The 14,307-nt window shown below is 46.6% G+C and overlaps 1 protein-coding gene across 13 annotated transcripts in view; it reads left to right on the forward strand.

The window, feature by feature from the left end:
• The window catches only part of ZNF185 (zinc finger protein 185 with LIM domain), a 220,858-nt gene that overhangs the window by 71,785 nt on the left and 134,766 nt on the right, over positions 1–14,307 (forward strand). For all 13 annotated transcript variants that reach the window (XM_029606612.1, XM_029606614.1, XM_029606618.1 and 10 more), the window contains exons 8-12: positions 1,132–1,155; positions 3,695–3,772; positions 7,782–7,871; positions 10,310–10,396; positions 14,044–14,127. In XM_029606612.1, coding sequence (XP_029462472.1) covers positions 1,132–1,155; positions 3,695–3,772; positions 7,782–7,871; positions 10,310–10,396; positions 14,044–14,127 — 363 coding nt within the window. The remainder of the gene's footprint in view (positions 1–1,131; positions 1,156–3,694; positions 3,773–7,781; positions 7,872–10,309; positions 10,397–14,043; positions 14,128–14,307) is intronic.

Below are 14,307 nucleotides of genomic sequence, written 5' to 3' on the forward strand. Positions count from 1 at the left end.
CTTGGCTTTAGGTTGTCTCTTGCGCTTTCACTACCAGATGCACTAACATTTTGCTTAATTTTAAACTGTGTTCACTGTGCAGCATAGGAGTGCTGTTCAGGATGTGGACTTTGGATGTACATATTGGAGACAATTTTCAGCAGCCTGCCTAGGTGCAAAGTCCTTTACCCCTGGACCTGGTAGACAATTTTCAAAAAAAACTGCACATGTGGGTTTTGTTTTGAAAGTTTGCTCAGGCAGCTTCCCAATGACAAATGTATCGCTGGGCTTTGCATCTCCTTTTCCTGTAGGTGAAGGAAAGGGGGAATAAGTGCATGCACAGATTTGGAAATTCCACTCTGGGCCTGCACTTTTACTCACCTGGCCTAAACATATACTCTGGGGAATGTTTCTTTCTAATGCTGCTAAAAGCTTGCACAATGGGCACACATTTTAGCCATTCTGAGGCCAGCAGTTTTCAGACAGTTTAATTTATCCAGGTAAGCGACTATTGACTTGAGTACATGGCTTTGAAAGTTGTCCTACTCATGTATTCCCCATGGGTACACACTAAGGGGCTAATTAAGAGTCCTGCAAAACCGTTTAAACATGAAAATCAAACTGAGGAAAATGCAGCCTGAGGTAAATAATGCACATTTTTCATATTAAAACGATACCACAACTTCGTGAATCATCCCCTCAATGAGGAGTAAAGTTAAATACATGAGTTGGGGTGGAGAAGTTGAATTAAAAACATTGATGTACACTACAACTCAATAATCAAATAACTAATACTTTGTATGATTATGCTTGAGACTGTTTTAATTTGGAGGCTAGGAAAGGCAGATTAAGACACATGACTTATTTTCAACTGGATCCTGGAGACAAAGGGAGTTGAAGTGATTTCACAAATGTCACAGACTGAGACAGTGGCATAATGTTTAACTCATGACCCAGAAATTTTGTTGACTCGTAATACAATGCCATAATCAGTAGTCCATTCCTCCCATTGAAGTTTGGGTTTCGTCTCAAGCTCTGACTCTATCCCTCTGACAAACCAAGACTGAGGAATACCAAGAATGTTTTGATCAGACTTCCCTGTTGGTTTCCCATTACAAATTCATAATTCAGTCTTCTCTATTTATTTCATAGGTCTAGCTCATCTACAGGATACAGGTCAGTACTATATGCCGAATCTAAACTTAATTCTTAAGGAAGATGACTTGTGGTTTGTAAAAGGTCTATGGTGAAAGACAGGGGAGAAACAACTGAAGAGCATTTACCTCACTCTGTTGGCACTTTTATTTATTTTTCAAAAAGTGATGCAGACTGATGCAGGAAGAGAAAACATAATTGAGATCTCATATGCAGTATTCTGGTACATCCTGCACTGTGATCATGAGTATTGACAAGACCATTTAGGACTGTGAACATTTCCTTGGGGTGCTGAATGGAAGAAAAAATTTGTAATTTACAGCTTCATAACATAAGGAGAATAGATAAAATAGCATAGTAGATGACAGCAGGTAAGGACCAAATGGCCTATTCAATCTCTCTGATTCTTGGGTAAATGGGTGTATATAGTCTCATAATTAAATCAACACCAACTCTCTACCCTCTGTGCACCCACTCCCCTCCTTTTCAACCCAGGCCTTTTACCCAACCTCCCAACCTTGTTCCTACCACTGCCTTCTTTATATGTAATGTCTAAAGGGTCAATTTTAAAAGGTGCGAGCGGGTATCCATGTGCTCGTGGTTCCCGGCACGCGCACATGGACGCACCGATTTTATAAGATGTGCTCATGTTATAAAATATGATACCCGCGTGCACATGAGCGCATGATTTTTATAGCGGCGTGCACATGGGCGCACGGGTGCCGACTCGGGCCACAAGGGGGGGATTTTATTTAGAAACACACGGCAACGCAATCGGGCCTTCCCCAGTTCCCTCCAAGTCCATGCCAATAAAAGGGGTGGCCCTCCCCAGCCTGCCCCTTTTTACAAACCCAGCTCTTCCACGAGTACAGGGAGATACGTGCGTGGCTGGGCTGCTTGGAAAATGCGCGCAGTGCATGCACAACCCGGCCTCGCACATATCTCCCAGTATTGGCGCGAGCCAGGTTTTAAAAATTCACCCTTAAGTGTAATAAAGATTGCATAATTTACTTATTTATTTATTTATTTATTTTGCACGTTTATATACCGATATTCAAGTAACAGAGTTACCAATCAAGTCGGTTTACATTCCAACAATAACCTTGACAAGAGAATGTCTTACAATAAACAGGATGTTCGAACTTGGATACATAAAACTGGGTAAAAAGCCAGTGCAATTAACATTACATATTTTCAAACATTCTTGTTGCAATTAACATTACAGATTTTCAAAGGGGTACGCGCGTACCCCCCAAAAACCTGGCCCAAATAATCCCTGCGTGTGCCGAGCCTATGTTGAGTAGGCTTGGTGGCGCGCGCAAGTCCTGGGGCGTTCCGGGGGGCGTGTCTCGGCAGCGTGTCATTTGGGGGCGTGGCTGCGGGGCGTGGTTCCGGCCCGGGGGCATGGCCGAGGCCTCCGAAACGGCTCCGGGCCTGGGAATCACGCGCCGGCAGTTGGCCCGGCGCGCGCAAGTTACGCCTGCTTCAAGCAGGCGTAACTTGTTCAACAAGAGGTAGGGGGGGGGGGGTTTAGATAGGGCCAGGGGGTGGGTTAGGTAGGGGAAGGGAGGGGAAGGTGCGGAGGGGTGGAAAGAAAGTTCCCTCCGAGGCCGCTCCGATTTCGGAGCGGCCTCGGAGGGAACGAAGGCAGGCTGCACGGCTTGGCGCGCGCAGGCTGCCAATTTTGGGCAGCCTTGCGCGCGCCAACCCCGGATTTTAATGGATACGCGCGGCTACACGCATATCTATTGAAATCCCGCGTACTCTTGTTCACGCCTGGTGCGAGAACAAAAGTACGCGTGTGCGCAAGTTTCTAAAATCTACCCCAATGTATTCTCCCCGACCTAACCCTGCCCTGGGAACACCTTCACTACAATGCAGGTAAAAGTGTGCCCCTTGTGGAACTTAGTGCCTTCGTTTACCCGTGCACAGGGTGGGCAATTTTCAGTGAGAATTGGCTTTGAAAATTGCCCTCTTGAACTTTCTTTAAGCTCAGCTGCACATTCTAGTAGTTTCTCAACAAGAATGACTATGACTGTGCTATGTAAATTGATCAAAAATTTCCATATTTGCTGGGAAATATTTGAACAGTAATTAAGAAGATGATTTTCAGCCTTACTTCCATGGGCAAAATAGTGCTTTACCCGCGGTAAGGGCCTGTGATAAAATTGCCCCCGCTGTGTCCAATATGTGCATGCTTACCCAGACTGAGTGGAGGTATTCCTGTGGGAGGGGCTGGAGAGGGACGTACACGTACATGCTTTTTGTGGTTCTCTGCGTGTAAATTTAGTGGGATACTTTTCAATGCATGTAAGTTATTCTTTGAAAAATGGTTTAACTTGCAGGCTGTTACAAAATTACCACTTTAAAATACTCAGGGCTAAACAAATAATAATAATGTTCCAGACAGCACAAAGGCATTGCACGACCCTGCTCTTCAGCATCACAAAAAACATTTACTAAGTGTGATTGATGGGTAACCGAAAATTAGGATCATTATTCATTGCAACCGCATCTGAGACTTTTCTAACTCCTCTCTCTCTCTCTCTCTTTCTTGCAGAGGGATGTACACCATACCTCTAGAGCCCAGCTCAAAAGTCCATCAGCCCCTGCCTGCTAATGGATACCCAACAAAAAGGTGTGTGCGAGACCCGAGCCTTGTAGCTTGGAGATCATAGGAAGAGGGCAGATAAGGACCAGTCTGCCCAGTCCAGCAACTCCCAGCTGATCTCAGGTTTTCCCCTCATTTCTTTGCAAGCGGGGAGCCCCCATATTTATCCCAGCTTTCTTGGATTCCTTTACCATTCTGATTTCCACCACCTCCACGGGAAAGGCTGTTCCGTGCACCTTCCCCTCCCATGAAGAAATATTTTCTGCTGCTGATTTGATTTTAAGCATCGTAGGCCCTGGTTTTAGAACATTACCCACGCAGGTGACTGGCTGCCTTGCTCATTTTTCTCAGTCAGCGGTACAAGCTCTATGAGAACTGCCACAGGTTGCATTAAGTGTGCAAAATGGTTTGCATGTGCACGGGGAAGAGGAGAGGTTTGGAGGTGTTCTGTCTCTGTTAGTTACATCCCAATTGCTGCAAAGTGCATGAAAGCAGAAAACCCAGGGAAGGTGGAACATTTCCTGATTAAGTTCGAAATCAGAAGAAAAAAAAAGGGATGTCAATTACACATGCTAATCAACAGCAAGATGTGATTTAAGTGAAGGAAACTGCAAAATAAGGAAAGGTGTTTTAATAAAAAGTAAAAATAAGTTTTAAAATACCCCAAAGACCAACCTGGGACTGGAAACCATTTATTTTGGTCTTGTACCTGTCATAGGGCCTGATTCACTAAGGCGTTTCTTCCATTCTGTGTCAATGAGAAAATGCCTTGATGAATCAGGCCCGAATAGTCTGAAATTTCTCCAAGGAGCAGTTTGAATTAAGAAGAGTCAGGCTCTGTGTAAGTGCACAGTGTTGTTGGAGACCGGAGGCTCTAAAGGCCTGATTTTCCCCATTTTAAGGGTGACAATACAATGTTTTTACATGTGTTTATCCGTGTAAAACTGCAGTTTGATTATTGCATTTAAGGGTAAGAGTACGTGTGCCATTACCCACAGAAATAAAGGGTCTGGAGTTAGGTTGGAAGAGTGAAAGCATGCGCCGAAATTTCAGTTTGAAGTTGCATACATTTTTACATACATATTTCGAACCTGCTCCCACGCGGGTGCAAAGGTCACGGGTACTCTTGTGCCTACAAGGAATTTCCATTTGAAAAAGAGAAACATTGCCATGAGTGCCCACGGGATAGAGGGGGAATGTGAGGGCTGGGGGGGGGGGAGGGGGCGGTCATTTACCTTCCCTCCTCCCAGAGTTTAATGACTAATTGTTTTTAGAACTATTTCTCTGATTTTGTTTTTATACATCCCTATTTTTCTTTTAATACCCAACAGCCATCCCTCCCCCAACCCTGAAAAAGTTGCTGTGGGCACCCCTGATCATTGTCTTCCCTGTGTCCATGGAAAGAAAGCTTAGTAAATCAGGCCCTCAGGTAGTTATGTGCCTTCAGATTTTCATACACATGCACTACCTGAGTCTTTAAAGGGAAAAAAAAGTGCAATTCCTTCTTAAAAACACAGCTTAGGATATGTATTGCAGGCCTACTAGAAATATTTTTCAGATGAACTTTAATGATATGTAACTCTATTGGATATATAACAAAACATATCTGTCTTTTCTTTTGGCTTTTTAATTATATTTGATAACAGGGGGCTTTGCCATTTATATTTAGGTCTCCTAGCACTTTTGAGGTATAGAAATAGAGGGCGACTTATCCCATGCCCTACTGCCAAAGCTGGACACGTATGGCAGGAGCAAAAAATACAGTCCCATTGTATGACCAAAAGTAATTAGTTGCACCTTTTATTAACCAAGGCAGAACAGAAATTAGAGAGATTAATAAACTACTCAAAAAAGGAGTCGCCAATAAATAACTATTATTTTTCAACATAGTCCCTATCTGGCAAGCAGGGTAAATTCAAGCTAGTTTTTATTAAATGCAAACTAATACACACTAAAATTCAAGCTCCGATGGCTTTCCCCGTTCCCTCCAAGGCCGCTCCAAAATCGGAGCGGCCTTGAAGGGAACTTTTCTTTCACTCCCCCCACCTTCCCCTCCCTTCCCCTGTCTAACCTACCCCCCCAGCCCTACCTAAATCCCCCCCCCCTAACCTTATTTTATTTTTTACGCCTGCCTCTTGCAGGGATATCTTGCGCGCGCTGGCTGGCTGCCGGCGCGCGAACCTCTGGCAAGGCCACTGTGCTGGAGGACTTGGGACCGCCCCCTTCCCGCCCCTTTTTCAAAGCCCCCGGACATACGCGCTTCCTGGGGCTTGCATGCACCACCGAGCCTATGTAAAATAGGCTCGGTGGTGCAGGGGCGGGTTTTCAAGGTTACGCGCGTAACCCTTTGAAAATCTACCCCAATGTGTACAAATGCTGGGCTCTGTTTGCCATACACCAAGAGGAAGCTAAGCTCTGATTTAAAATCCAAAACAATGTTGTTTATACATTTCCAAAAACCTCAAACTAAGGGGCCAATGGACTAACCTGTGGGATTTTCTGCAGATTAGCAGGGCTTTTCTGTGCAATTTTTCTCCAGATGCAAATAAACTCCCCGGAGAAAATTTGCCAACAAAATTATGGTACAGGTTCCAATAAGTGTAAAAATGCTAAAAAAATAATAATTACACCTCCCTCTATTTCTGCTGTTTCTTCACAGCTCTCTCATAGCTTCCTAAAATTGACTAGAGAAGAGACTCAGCCCCTGTACTTTCCATCCTCATTCCTTGTCTTTCTATTTCATTCCCACTTCATTCTGCACCCTTCATTTCTCTCCTGCTCGCAATCTCAGCCTTCTCTCACTGAGGTGTACTTATGTTTTTTGCGAAAACCAGCATGAAAAGATATTTTCGCATACTGGTTTTCATGAAAAACAAAATCATTGAGTTGCTTTGCTTTTTTTTTTTTTTTGCATCGTAGCAGCTCATTAATTTTGAATCGAAATAAACTTTCACGCATTGCAGAGTATGCAAAAATGTTTATTATTTGTGACGTGGCAAACTTGGAAATTTTTCATAAATGGGGTTTCATAAAAAAAAAAAAAAAAGGTACCAAACCCTGAAATGTTGGTGTTTTCATGCATTTATGGGCATTTTTGCATGTTTAGTCATATAGGGGTAGATTTTCAAACAAGGCGCGTTGGCGTACTTTTGTTGGCGCTCCAGGCGCCAACAAAAGTACGCGGGATTTTAGTAGATACGCGCGGAGCCGCACGTATCTGCTAAAAACCTGGATCGGCGCGCGCAAGGCTATTGATTTTGTATAGCCGGCGCGCGCCGAGCCGCGCAGCCTACCCCCGTCCCCTCCAAGGCCGCTCCGAAATCGGAGCGGCCTTGGAGGGAATCCTCTAACGCCCTCCCCTCACCTTCCCCTCCCTTCCTCTACCTAACCCACCCGCCCGGCCCTGTCTACACCCCCCCTTACCTTTCTCCGGGGATTTACGCCTCCCGGAGGGAGAAGTAAATCCCCACGCGCCAGCGGGCCTGTTGCGCGCCGGGACGCGACCTGGGGGCGGGTACGGAGGGCGCGGCCACGCCCCCGGACCGCCCCGGGCCGTAGCCACACCCCCGTACCCGCCCCAAAATGCTGCCGACACGCCCCCTGAACGCAGCGACGACCGGGCCCGCCCCGACACGCCCCCCTCGGAGAACCCCGGGACTTACGCGAGTCCCGGGGCTCTGCGCGCGCCGGTAGGCCTATGTAAAATAGGCTCACCGGCGCGCAGGGCCCTGCTCGCCTAAATCCGCACGGTTTTGGGCGGATTTAGGCGAGCAGGGCTCTGAAAATCCGCCCCATAAAGCTCAGTTGTGAAAAAAAAAAGTAAGTTAGTACATAGGCCTCTAACAGGGATGGAAAAAAAATAACTTCTACAAATTGTTCCTTTATATTTGGGAATGGACCTTTTTTAATATTGGACTTCCAAAAAATATTTTAATGCTTCTGAAGTTGGATAAGGGAATGTTGTTTGATGCCCAAAATTTAAATATTCACAGTCCTGAAAGGAGGTGAAATAATCGAGCCCTTTTACTGTTTCCAGCTTCAAAGGTCAGAAGACCAAAAGTGCTAGTCTACCACGTGTGCCAACAGCCAGCGGATATAAGATGACAACTGAGGATTACAAGAAACTGTGAGTCCTGACAAGAAACCTGCTCTTCCCTTCTCCACAGAATGATCCAGCCCTTTTCTGTTTCCATCATTCCTCAGATCCGTTCTGTTCTCTTTTCCTACTCTATTACTCTCCCTCTTTTATTGCCAGCATTGACCTAGTTGGTTTCTGGAGAGTGGGAGCCTGCTGGTTCCAAGCTAACACCACATATTATTTTCTAGTTTCTTACTTACAGGCCTATGTACTAAACTGAGGAATATTTTTACAAAGGGGGTGTTCATGAAAAAAAAAATGCATAAAACTCCAATCCGTGTACAAAAAAGTCAAAATTTTGGCATCTTGCATGGTTTTTTTTTTGCAAATACTGCTTCTGTAAAAAAAAATGTGCTACTTTATGTTGTGTAGCAGTCGGAATGGCCTCTAAAGGCCTTGCATTCTGATGTGTAGGGAGGCCTCAAAAGGCCTTGCATTCTGTTACACTCTGGTGGTTTAGTGTGCCCTTTGGCCTCAGCCCAGGCCCAGACCTTCAGGGCCGAGCTGAAGGTTGACGGTGGCTCCGCATGGCTGACGGGCTGACCCTCTGCCAGGCCTGCAAGCTCCCAAGGCCAACATCCAAGGATGTTGGAAGTTGAATGGTCATCCGACCATTCCGAGCCCTTTCGGACCTGCTGTGGAACAGCATGGAGCAGCAGGCCTGGCCTGAGGTTGAGGGCAGACGGAGGCCTTGACATGAAGACAGGACTATGGTCGATGCGACGGCATCGCTGACACAACACTTAGTTGATGCGACGGCATCCTTGATGAAGACACTTGGCTGATGCGACGGCATCCTTGACAAAGACAGTTGGCTGATGCAGCGGCATCACTGACGAAGACACTTGGCTGATTCGGCGGCATCACTGACAAAGACACTTGGTACTTGACAACAGCTGGGCGGAAGGACATTTGCACTGTCTCTCAGGGCGCCCTACTCAGGCCACCCGCGGGACTGAGTCGCGGACCACCCTGTCCCACTTCGCACCCTACACAGTCCTTGGGGGCTGGTTACGGACCACGAAGAGAACGGGACAAGCACAGGGAAAGTCCAGGCAAAGAGGAACTCCAATGACGAAGCCGGTGTCATCCGAAACTCCCTCTATGGCTGGCGGGAACGGAGGCTCAACAGCACCAGGGCAATCCCACCTGCAGGCCACCTCATTCCCGGGCACACATCATCCGAGAGAACAGGCCTACAGGATCGAAAGGCTCAGGAGCACCAGATGAAGACGCAGGGAAGAACATCCTGGAAGGCAGGCACATCAGGAGGTAGACGATCATGGCGAGATATCAAACATGGACCAGGACCTCAGGCAAAACACCAAGACATGAAGACATGGTAGAAGGCAGATGAGACGAGGAGCTCCATGAAGAACAGAAGACCTTACAAGACTCTGGTAGGTAGGAGCCTCTAGAGGGATGTCGCTCAGATGCAAGGCGAGGAACAGACTGACGAAGCAGCCCTTTATAGGGCTAAAGCAGGAAGTCCCATTAAAGGTGGGGCCAGCACACTTCCTGTGCCTGGCCCTTTAAATCAGGTAGAGAGGCGCGCGCTGGCGCCTAGGAAGCAAACAGGAGCAGCAGAGAGCTGTGCAGGACCGCGGACAGCGGCCTGCACCGACGTCAACGCGTATAGACGCAAGCAGGGCCTGAGGAGCAGGCCCTGACGTCGGCAGTGGCTCCAGCCGCTGCGGGAACCCCGGGGGTGGCTCCAGCTGCCGGACCAGCCTGGGGATGCAGCCTTAGCGCCACGAAGATGGAATTGACATCAGGGGCAGCCCCGGCCCCGCGGGGAGGGGCAGAAAGGCCGCGGCTCCGACCGCGGTGAAGATGAAGATCTGGGGCAGCCTCTGGGCCGCTTGGGGCAGGCAAGACCGCGGCTCCAGCCGCGTAAAAGGCCCGACGGCGGCATCCTGCCGCGTCGGGTGAAGAAGAGCAGCGAGACGGTGAGTGCCTGCTCACGGGGAAGCCCGCGGGCAGAGCAATTCATAACACTTTAGGCCAGTCTCTGTACCAAACTTTTGCAAAAAGTCTGCTACATGCAAAAGTTTATTTAAATTCATAATTGAGCTGCTGTGATGAAAAAACAGGCAAAGCATCTCCTTATTTATGAATATTCTGAAAACCAGCACACAAAAACACCTTCACAGACTGTTTTTCCAAAAAAGACAGCTACACCTCAGTGAGCTGTAGTTGTTTTTCTTTGGCTCTCCCAGGAGCTCAAGTTTATGTTCAACTTTTCAACCCATCTCATTTGCATGAGTAGAAAATCTGTGCATAAACAAGGCTGCTAACCAACAGGAAATCCCAAGGTATAGTACAATATCTTCTTAATAAGATAACCTCAATAAAATTGATATCTCAACTACCAGTATGATGATAATAATGATGTCTCTTTTCTCCCTCATTCATGTATCCAATAGAGCTCCATTTAATATAAGACCTAGCTCAACAGGTGATATTGAAGAAGATGATGATGAACCTTTTTCACCAGAGGAACATTCAAAGAGGTAACAAAAACTTACTAATATGAGGTGAGGTTAGGTATCATCCCATGAAAGCGTTTCACTCCTTGAACACTAAGGATCTTTCACAGTGGAGGGGATCATTAAGAGTTCAGAGGTATTCTGGAGAGTTTCTATGAATATTATTGGGAACCTTCTAGCACAGGAGGTTCAGAGGGAGTTCATAGGGTCTGTATATGTGTTATGGGAGTGATCGGGTGGTTCTTTCCCCAGATGGGATGGGATAAATTTAGGAAGTATAAAAATGCCTCCCTCAAGGCACCAGAGAATTGCTCAAGATTTAAGTCTGATAAACATCTGTGTAGTGTTGAAGAATAAAGAACTTCAGGGAAGGGAGAACAATAAGGAGAAGTTGTCCTTGCCTGACTTGCCAGCTCTTGGATAGTGTTTTAAAGGAAGATAGCCCACCTCTGGATTGTCCAAAATCTCATCCTAGGAAGTCTGCCACTAGAAGAATGTGGAATCATTTTCATAGGTCCATCTGCTGAAGTGTGAGTTCTGTGTTCAAGATCAAGAGAAACTCTGTAACCTTTGTGGGGCCTGCAGCAGACCTGGGGAAGAAGGAGCAGAGGGTGACCTGGGGCCATTTACTTTTTTTGCTATTGATATTTCTTTGTGCTAGCTGAAATCTGGTTAATTTTTCTAAGTAAATTGCTTTCTGTTTGGAGCACAGTACTGGTGTGGACATTATCTTTTGAGGTAACCTCTACTCAGTTTGGCCTTGCAGGTGAGCTGGTCACCGTTCCATAGGACCCAGAGAACTCTTTCCCCCACCCTGGTTGAGTGAATTCCCAGCTCTCTAGGGCTGGGAAAGTGACCTCAGCCAAGGGGAGGGTACACAAGATTTTAGTACATGCACCACGCACATGAATGCTTTATCCTGAAAAGACAATAAAATACGCCCATTTATATGGTAAGCAGAATGGTTAGCCTGTATTCTGATTACTTTTCTTAAATTAGAATCTGCCATACAGCATAATGGCACTGGCCTCAGACCATTTTGTTAAGCTAGAGGACTTGAGCAGAAGCTACTGGAGATGATGATTCACTTCAGAAGTCTCACAGACATGTAATTTGGGCAGGACTGGGGCTGGGAAAATTCCTAGCAGTACCTGAGGAGTGGAGGGATTTTCACAAAATCAGGTTTGGTGGGCAAGGTACTTTAATTTCCTTGGGTTTTTAAGGAGGGGGTTGGATATTCAGTGGTTCTTTGTTTTCAGTAATGGGAGAGGAGCAGAGTGTGCCGGTGTCAGGTGGGGGAGAGTGTACTGATCCTGGCTTGCGGAGGGGTTCGGAAGTGTGTGCTGGGTTTAAGTTAGGGAGGGAAGTCAGGAATGAGCTGGGTCACACTGGGCAGTGCAAAAGGGAGTGCTGGAACTGAGCTATGGCAGGGAGTCAGGATGTGCTGGGGGGGGGAAGTATGCTGGAGGTGGGGAAAGGGAGTCAGAATATGCTGAGGCAAAGCTGTGGCGGGAAGAGTGTGCTGGCGTTGAGGGGGGGAGGGGGGGAGTGAATCTGCAGGGGTCCAGCTGGGAAGAGGGGGGGGGGAGTGTGCTAGGGTCAAACTGGGGAGGATGGAGGGAGTGTGCTGAGGTCAAGCTGAGAAGGAGTGGCCGATTGTGCAGGGGTTGAGCTGAGGAGGGGGAGCTGAGTGCCTACAATCAAGCTGAAGAGGGAAGGGCCAAATGTGCTGGGTACAGCTGCTAAGAGGGGGGCAGAGTGTCCTGGGTACAGCTGGGCAAGGAGGAGACAGAGCGTGTGGGGGGGATCAGCCGGGGGGGGGCAGAGTATGCTGTGTTCAAGCTGGGGTGGGGGGTAACAGTGTGCTGGGTCTAGTGGGATATGCTGGGCAAATGAGTGCTGGGAGCGGGCAGGCGCAGGATGTGCTGGGGTCAGGCTTGAGAAGGGAGTAAAGGTGTGTGCTGGGGTCAGGTTATGGAGTGGAGCGTTAGAGCGTGCTGGGTCGGGTCTGGGCAGGGAAACGGACGTGAACGTTGTTGTGCTGGAGGTCGGGTTATGGAGGGTGATTGGGAGAGTGTTGGTCCCAGGTTGGGCAGGGGACATGAGAGTGCTGGGATCAAGAGGGGACAGGTAATTAGGGTGCACTGGGGAGAGCTGGAGAGGAGGGGATCAGTGTTTTGGGGGTGGGCTGACGTCAAGCTAAGAAGGAAAGGAAGTGCTGGGGGTAGGACTGGGGAGCAGAACAGTAAACAGGAGCCTCCAGGAAATGTCAGCTACAAATGTTTTCAATCTGATCTATTCAATTAACAATCTTATAATCTGACAAAAGATTTCTATAACTGCAGAAAAGTTCTATAGAAATAATAATAGAAATCTTGCAGATGATGTGCAGGATTATTAGAAGTTTACAGCTGACTTCTACTCTTGAGAACACTCAAGAATATTATTTATTTTTTTTATTTGGAGTTTCTTATATACCGATAGCCGTTTGCACATCGTATCGGTTTACATACAACTGAGAACTTGTGGGCGTAGCCCTTACAACGAACAGTAAAAAGAATGTGGAAAACAAATATACAAGAGATATATGTGTAAGTAATAGATCTATGCAACAATATACAAGGGATATATATGTATATAATAACAGGGAGTATAAAAGAGGGTTTCTTAGACAACTATAATAATAAATATATCTTAAGGAGAACAATTTTGATGTAGGGGTCATGATACTAGCAAAACCATAACCTTAAACTATACAAGGTTGTCATGAGAAAGTGTAAAAACAGCGGTGTTGAGCTGAGTAAGTCAGAGATTCAAAGGGTAAAGGTATTAAAGGTGTAGTGCAGGAATGCTGCAGAAAATGGCAATATAGACTTCTTTTGGATATCCAAGGAGATGTCAGAATTTGTTAGCTGAATATTATGCCTGACATGGTTTTTGTTATCTTTTGCCTTCAGTTGGGGTCAAGCTGGGGTAATATAATAGCAAGCAGGCTAAGGTCAATATGGGGTTCCTCCTACTAACTCAACTAGGAGAGTTTCTCCATTTCCTTAAGCGCAGAGTTCTGGGACTGTAACTTTCAAAGGGGTGCACAGGTGCGCTGAGATGCATGTGTGTCAGTGCACTCCCCCAGTTACCCCAGGCCCTTTAAACCCTTCAGGAATGGCTTTTTTGTTTTTGGTTTTTACCCTTACATCTCCATAGCAGAGGTAAAGTTAAGCGGCACTAGACCTGGGTACACGCCCAAACGCATAAGTATTTGCACATACATCTCTTGGCCCCGCCCTGGAACACCCAGGCCCCGCCCACACCATTCCCCTTTTTGATTCTGAGTGAGATGTGTGCACAGCAGGAGATATGTGTACATATAGGTAGCTTTAAAAATACGGCAGGCACGTGTAAGCCCTACATGTGCATGCATCTCCTGATTTTGGCGCACGCCTGGCTTTTAAAATTCACCCTTATTTTTGTAGCCAATAGGTTGCAAGTCCAACTCTTGAGATCCCCAGATGGTGTAACAGAATACTGCACCACAGTATGCTGCAGTGAATATAGCACCTTCACATAGGATTATTTAATTCAATACAACAGCAACATGCCAACATATCAACTGATTTCACAAACATACTACATGCTTCTCTACCATCTTCCACATTTTCTTTTTCCTGTAGGTCAGAGGCAGCCAGTAGTATCCTGAAGGGCACAGCTTCCAAACAGCGGTCCTATGTCTTGTCAGCTGCAAAGAGGAGCAACGGGTAAGTCTGAAAGCAATACAACAAGAGCAAAACATTTGAAGCAGGAAAAATGTAATGATCAAAGCCAAAACAATATCATTTTTCATAAAGCTATGTGACAGAGATTTTGCAGGATTCTTCAGCTACCAAAAAATCTATTTCATTAAGATCTGTATACACAGAATTTCCCTGTATGCGCCA

Source organism: Rhinatrema bivittatum, chromosome 6, assembly GCF_901001135.1.
Source record: "Rhinatrema bivittatum chromosome 6, aRhiBiv1.1, whole genome shotgun sequence".
Taxonomy (NCBI): Eukaryota; Metazoa; Chordata; class Amphibia; order Gymnophiona; family Rhinatrematidae; genus Rhinatrema; species Rhinatrema bivittatum.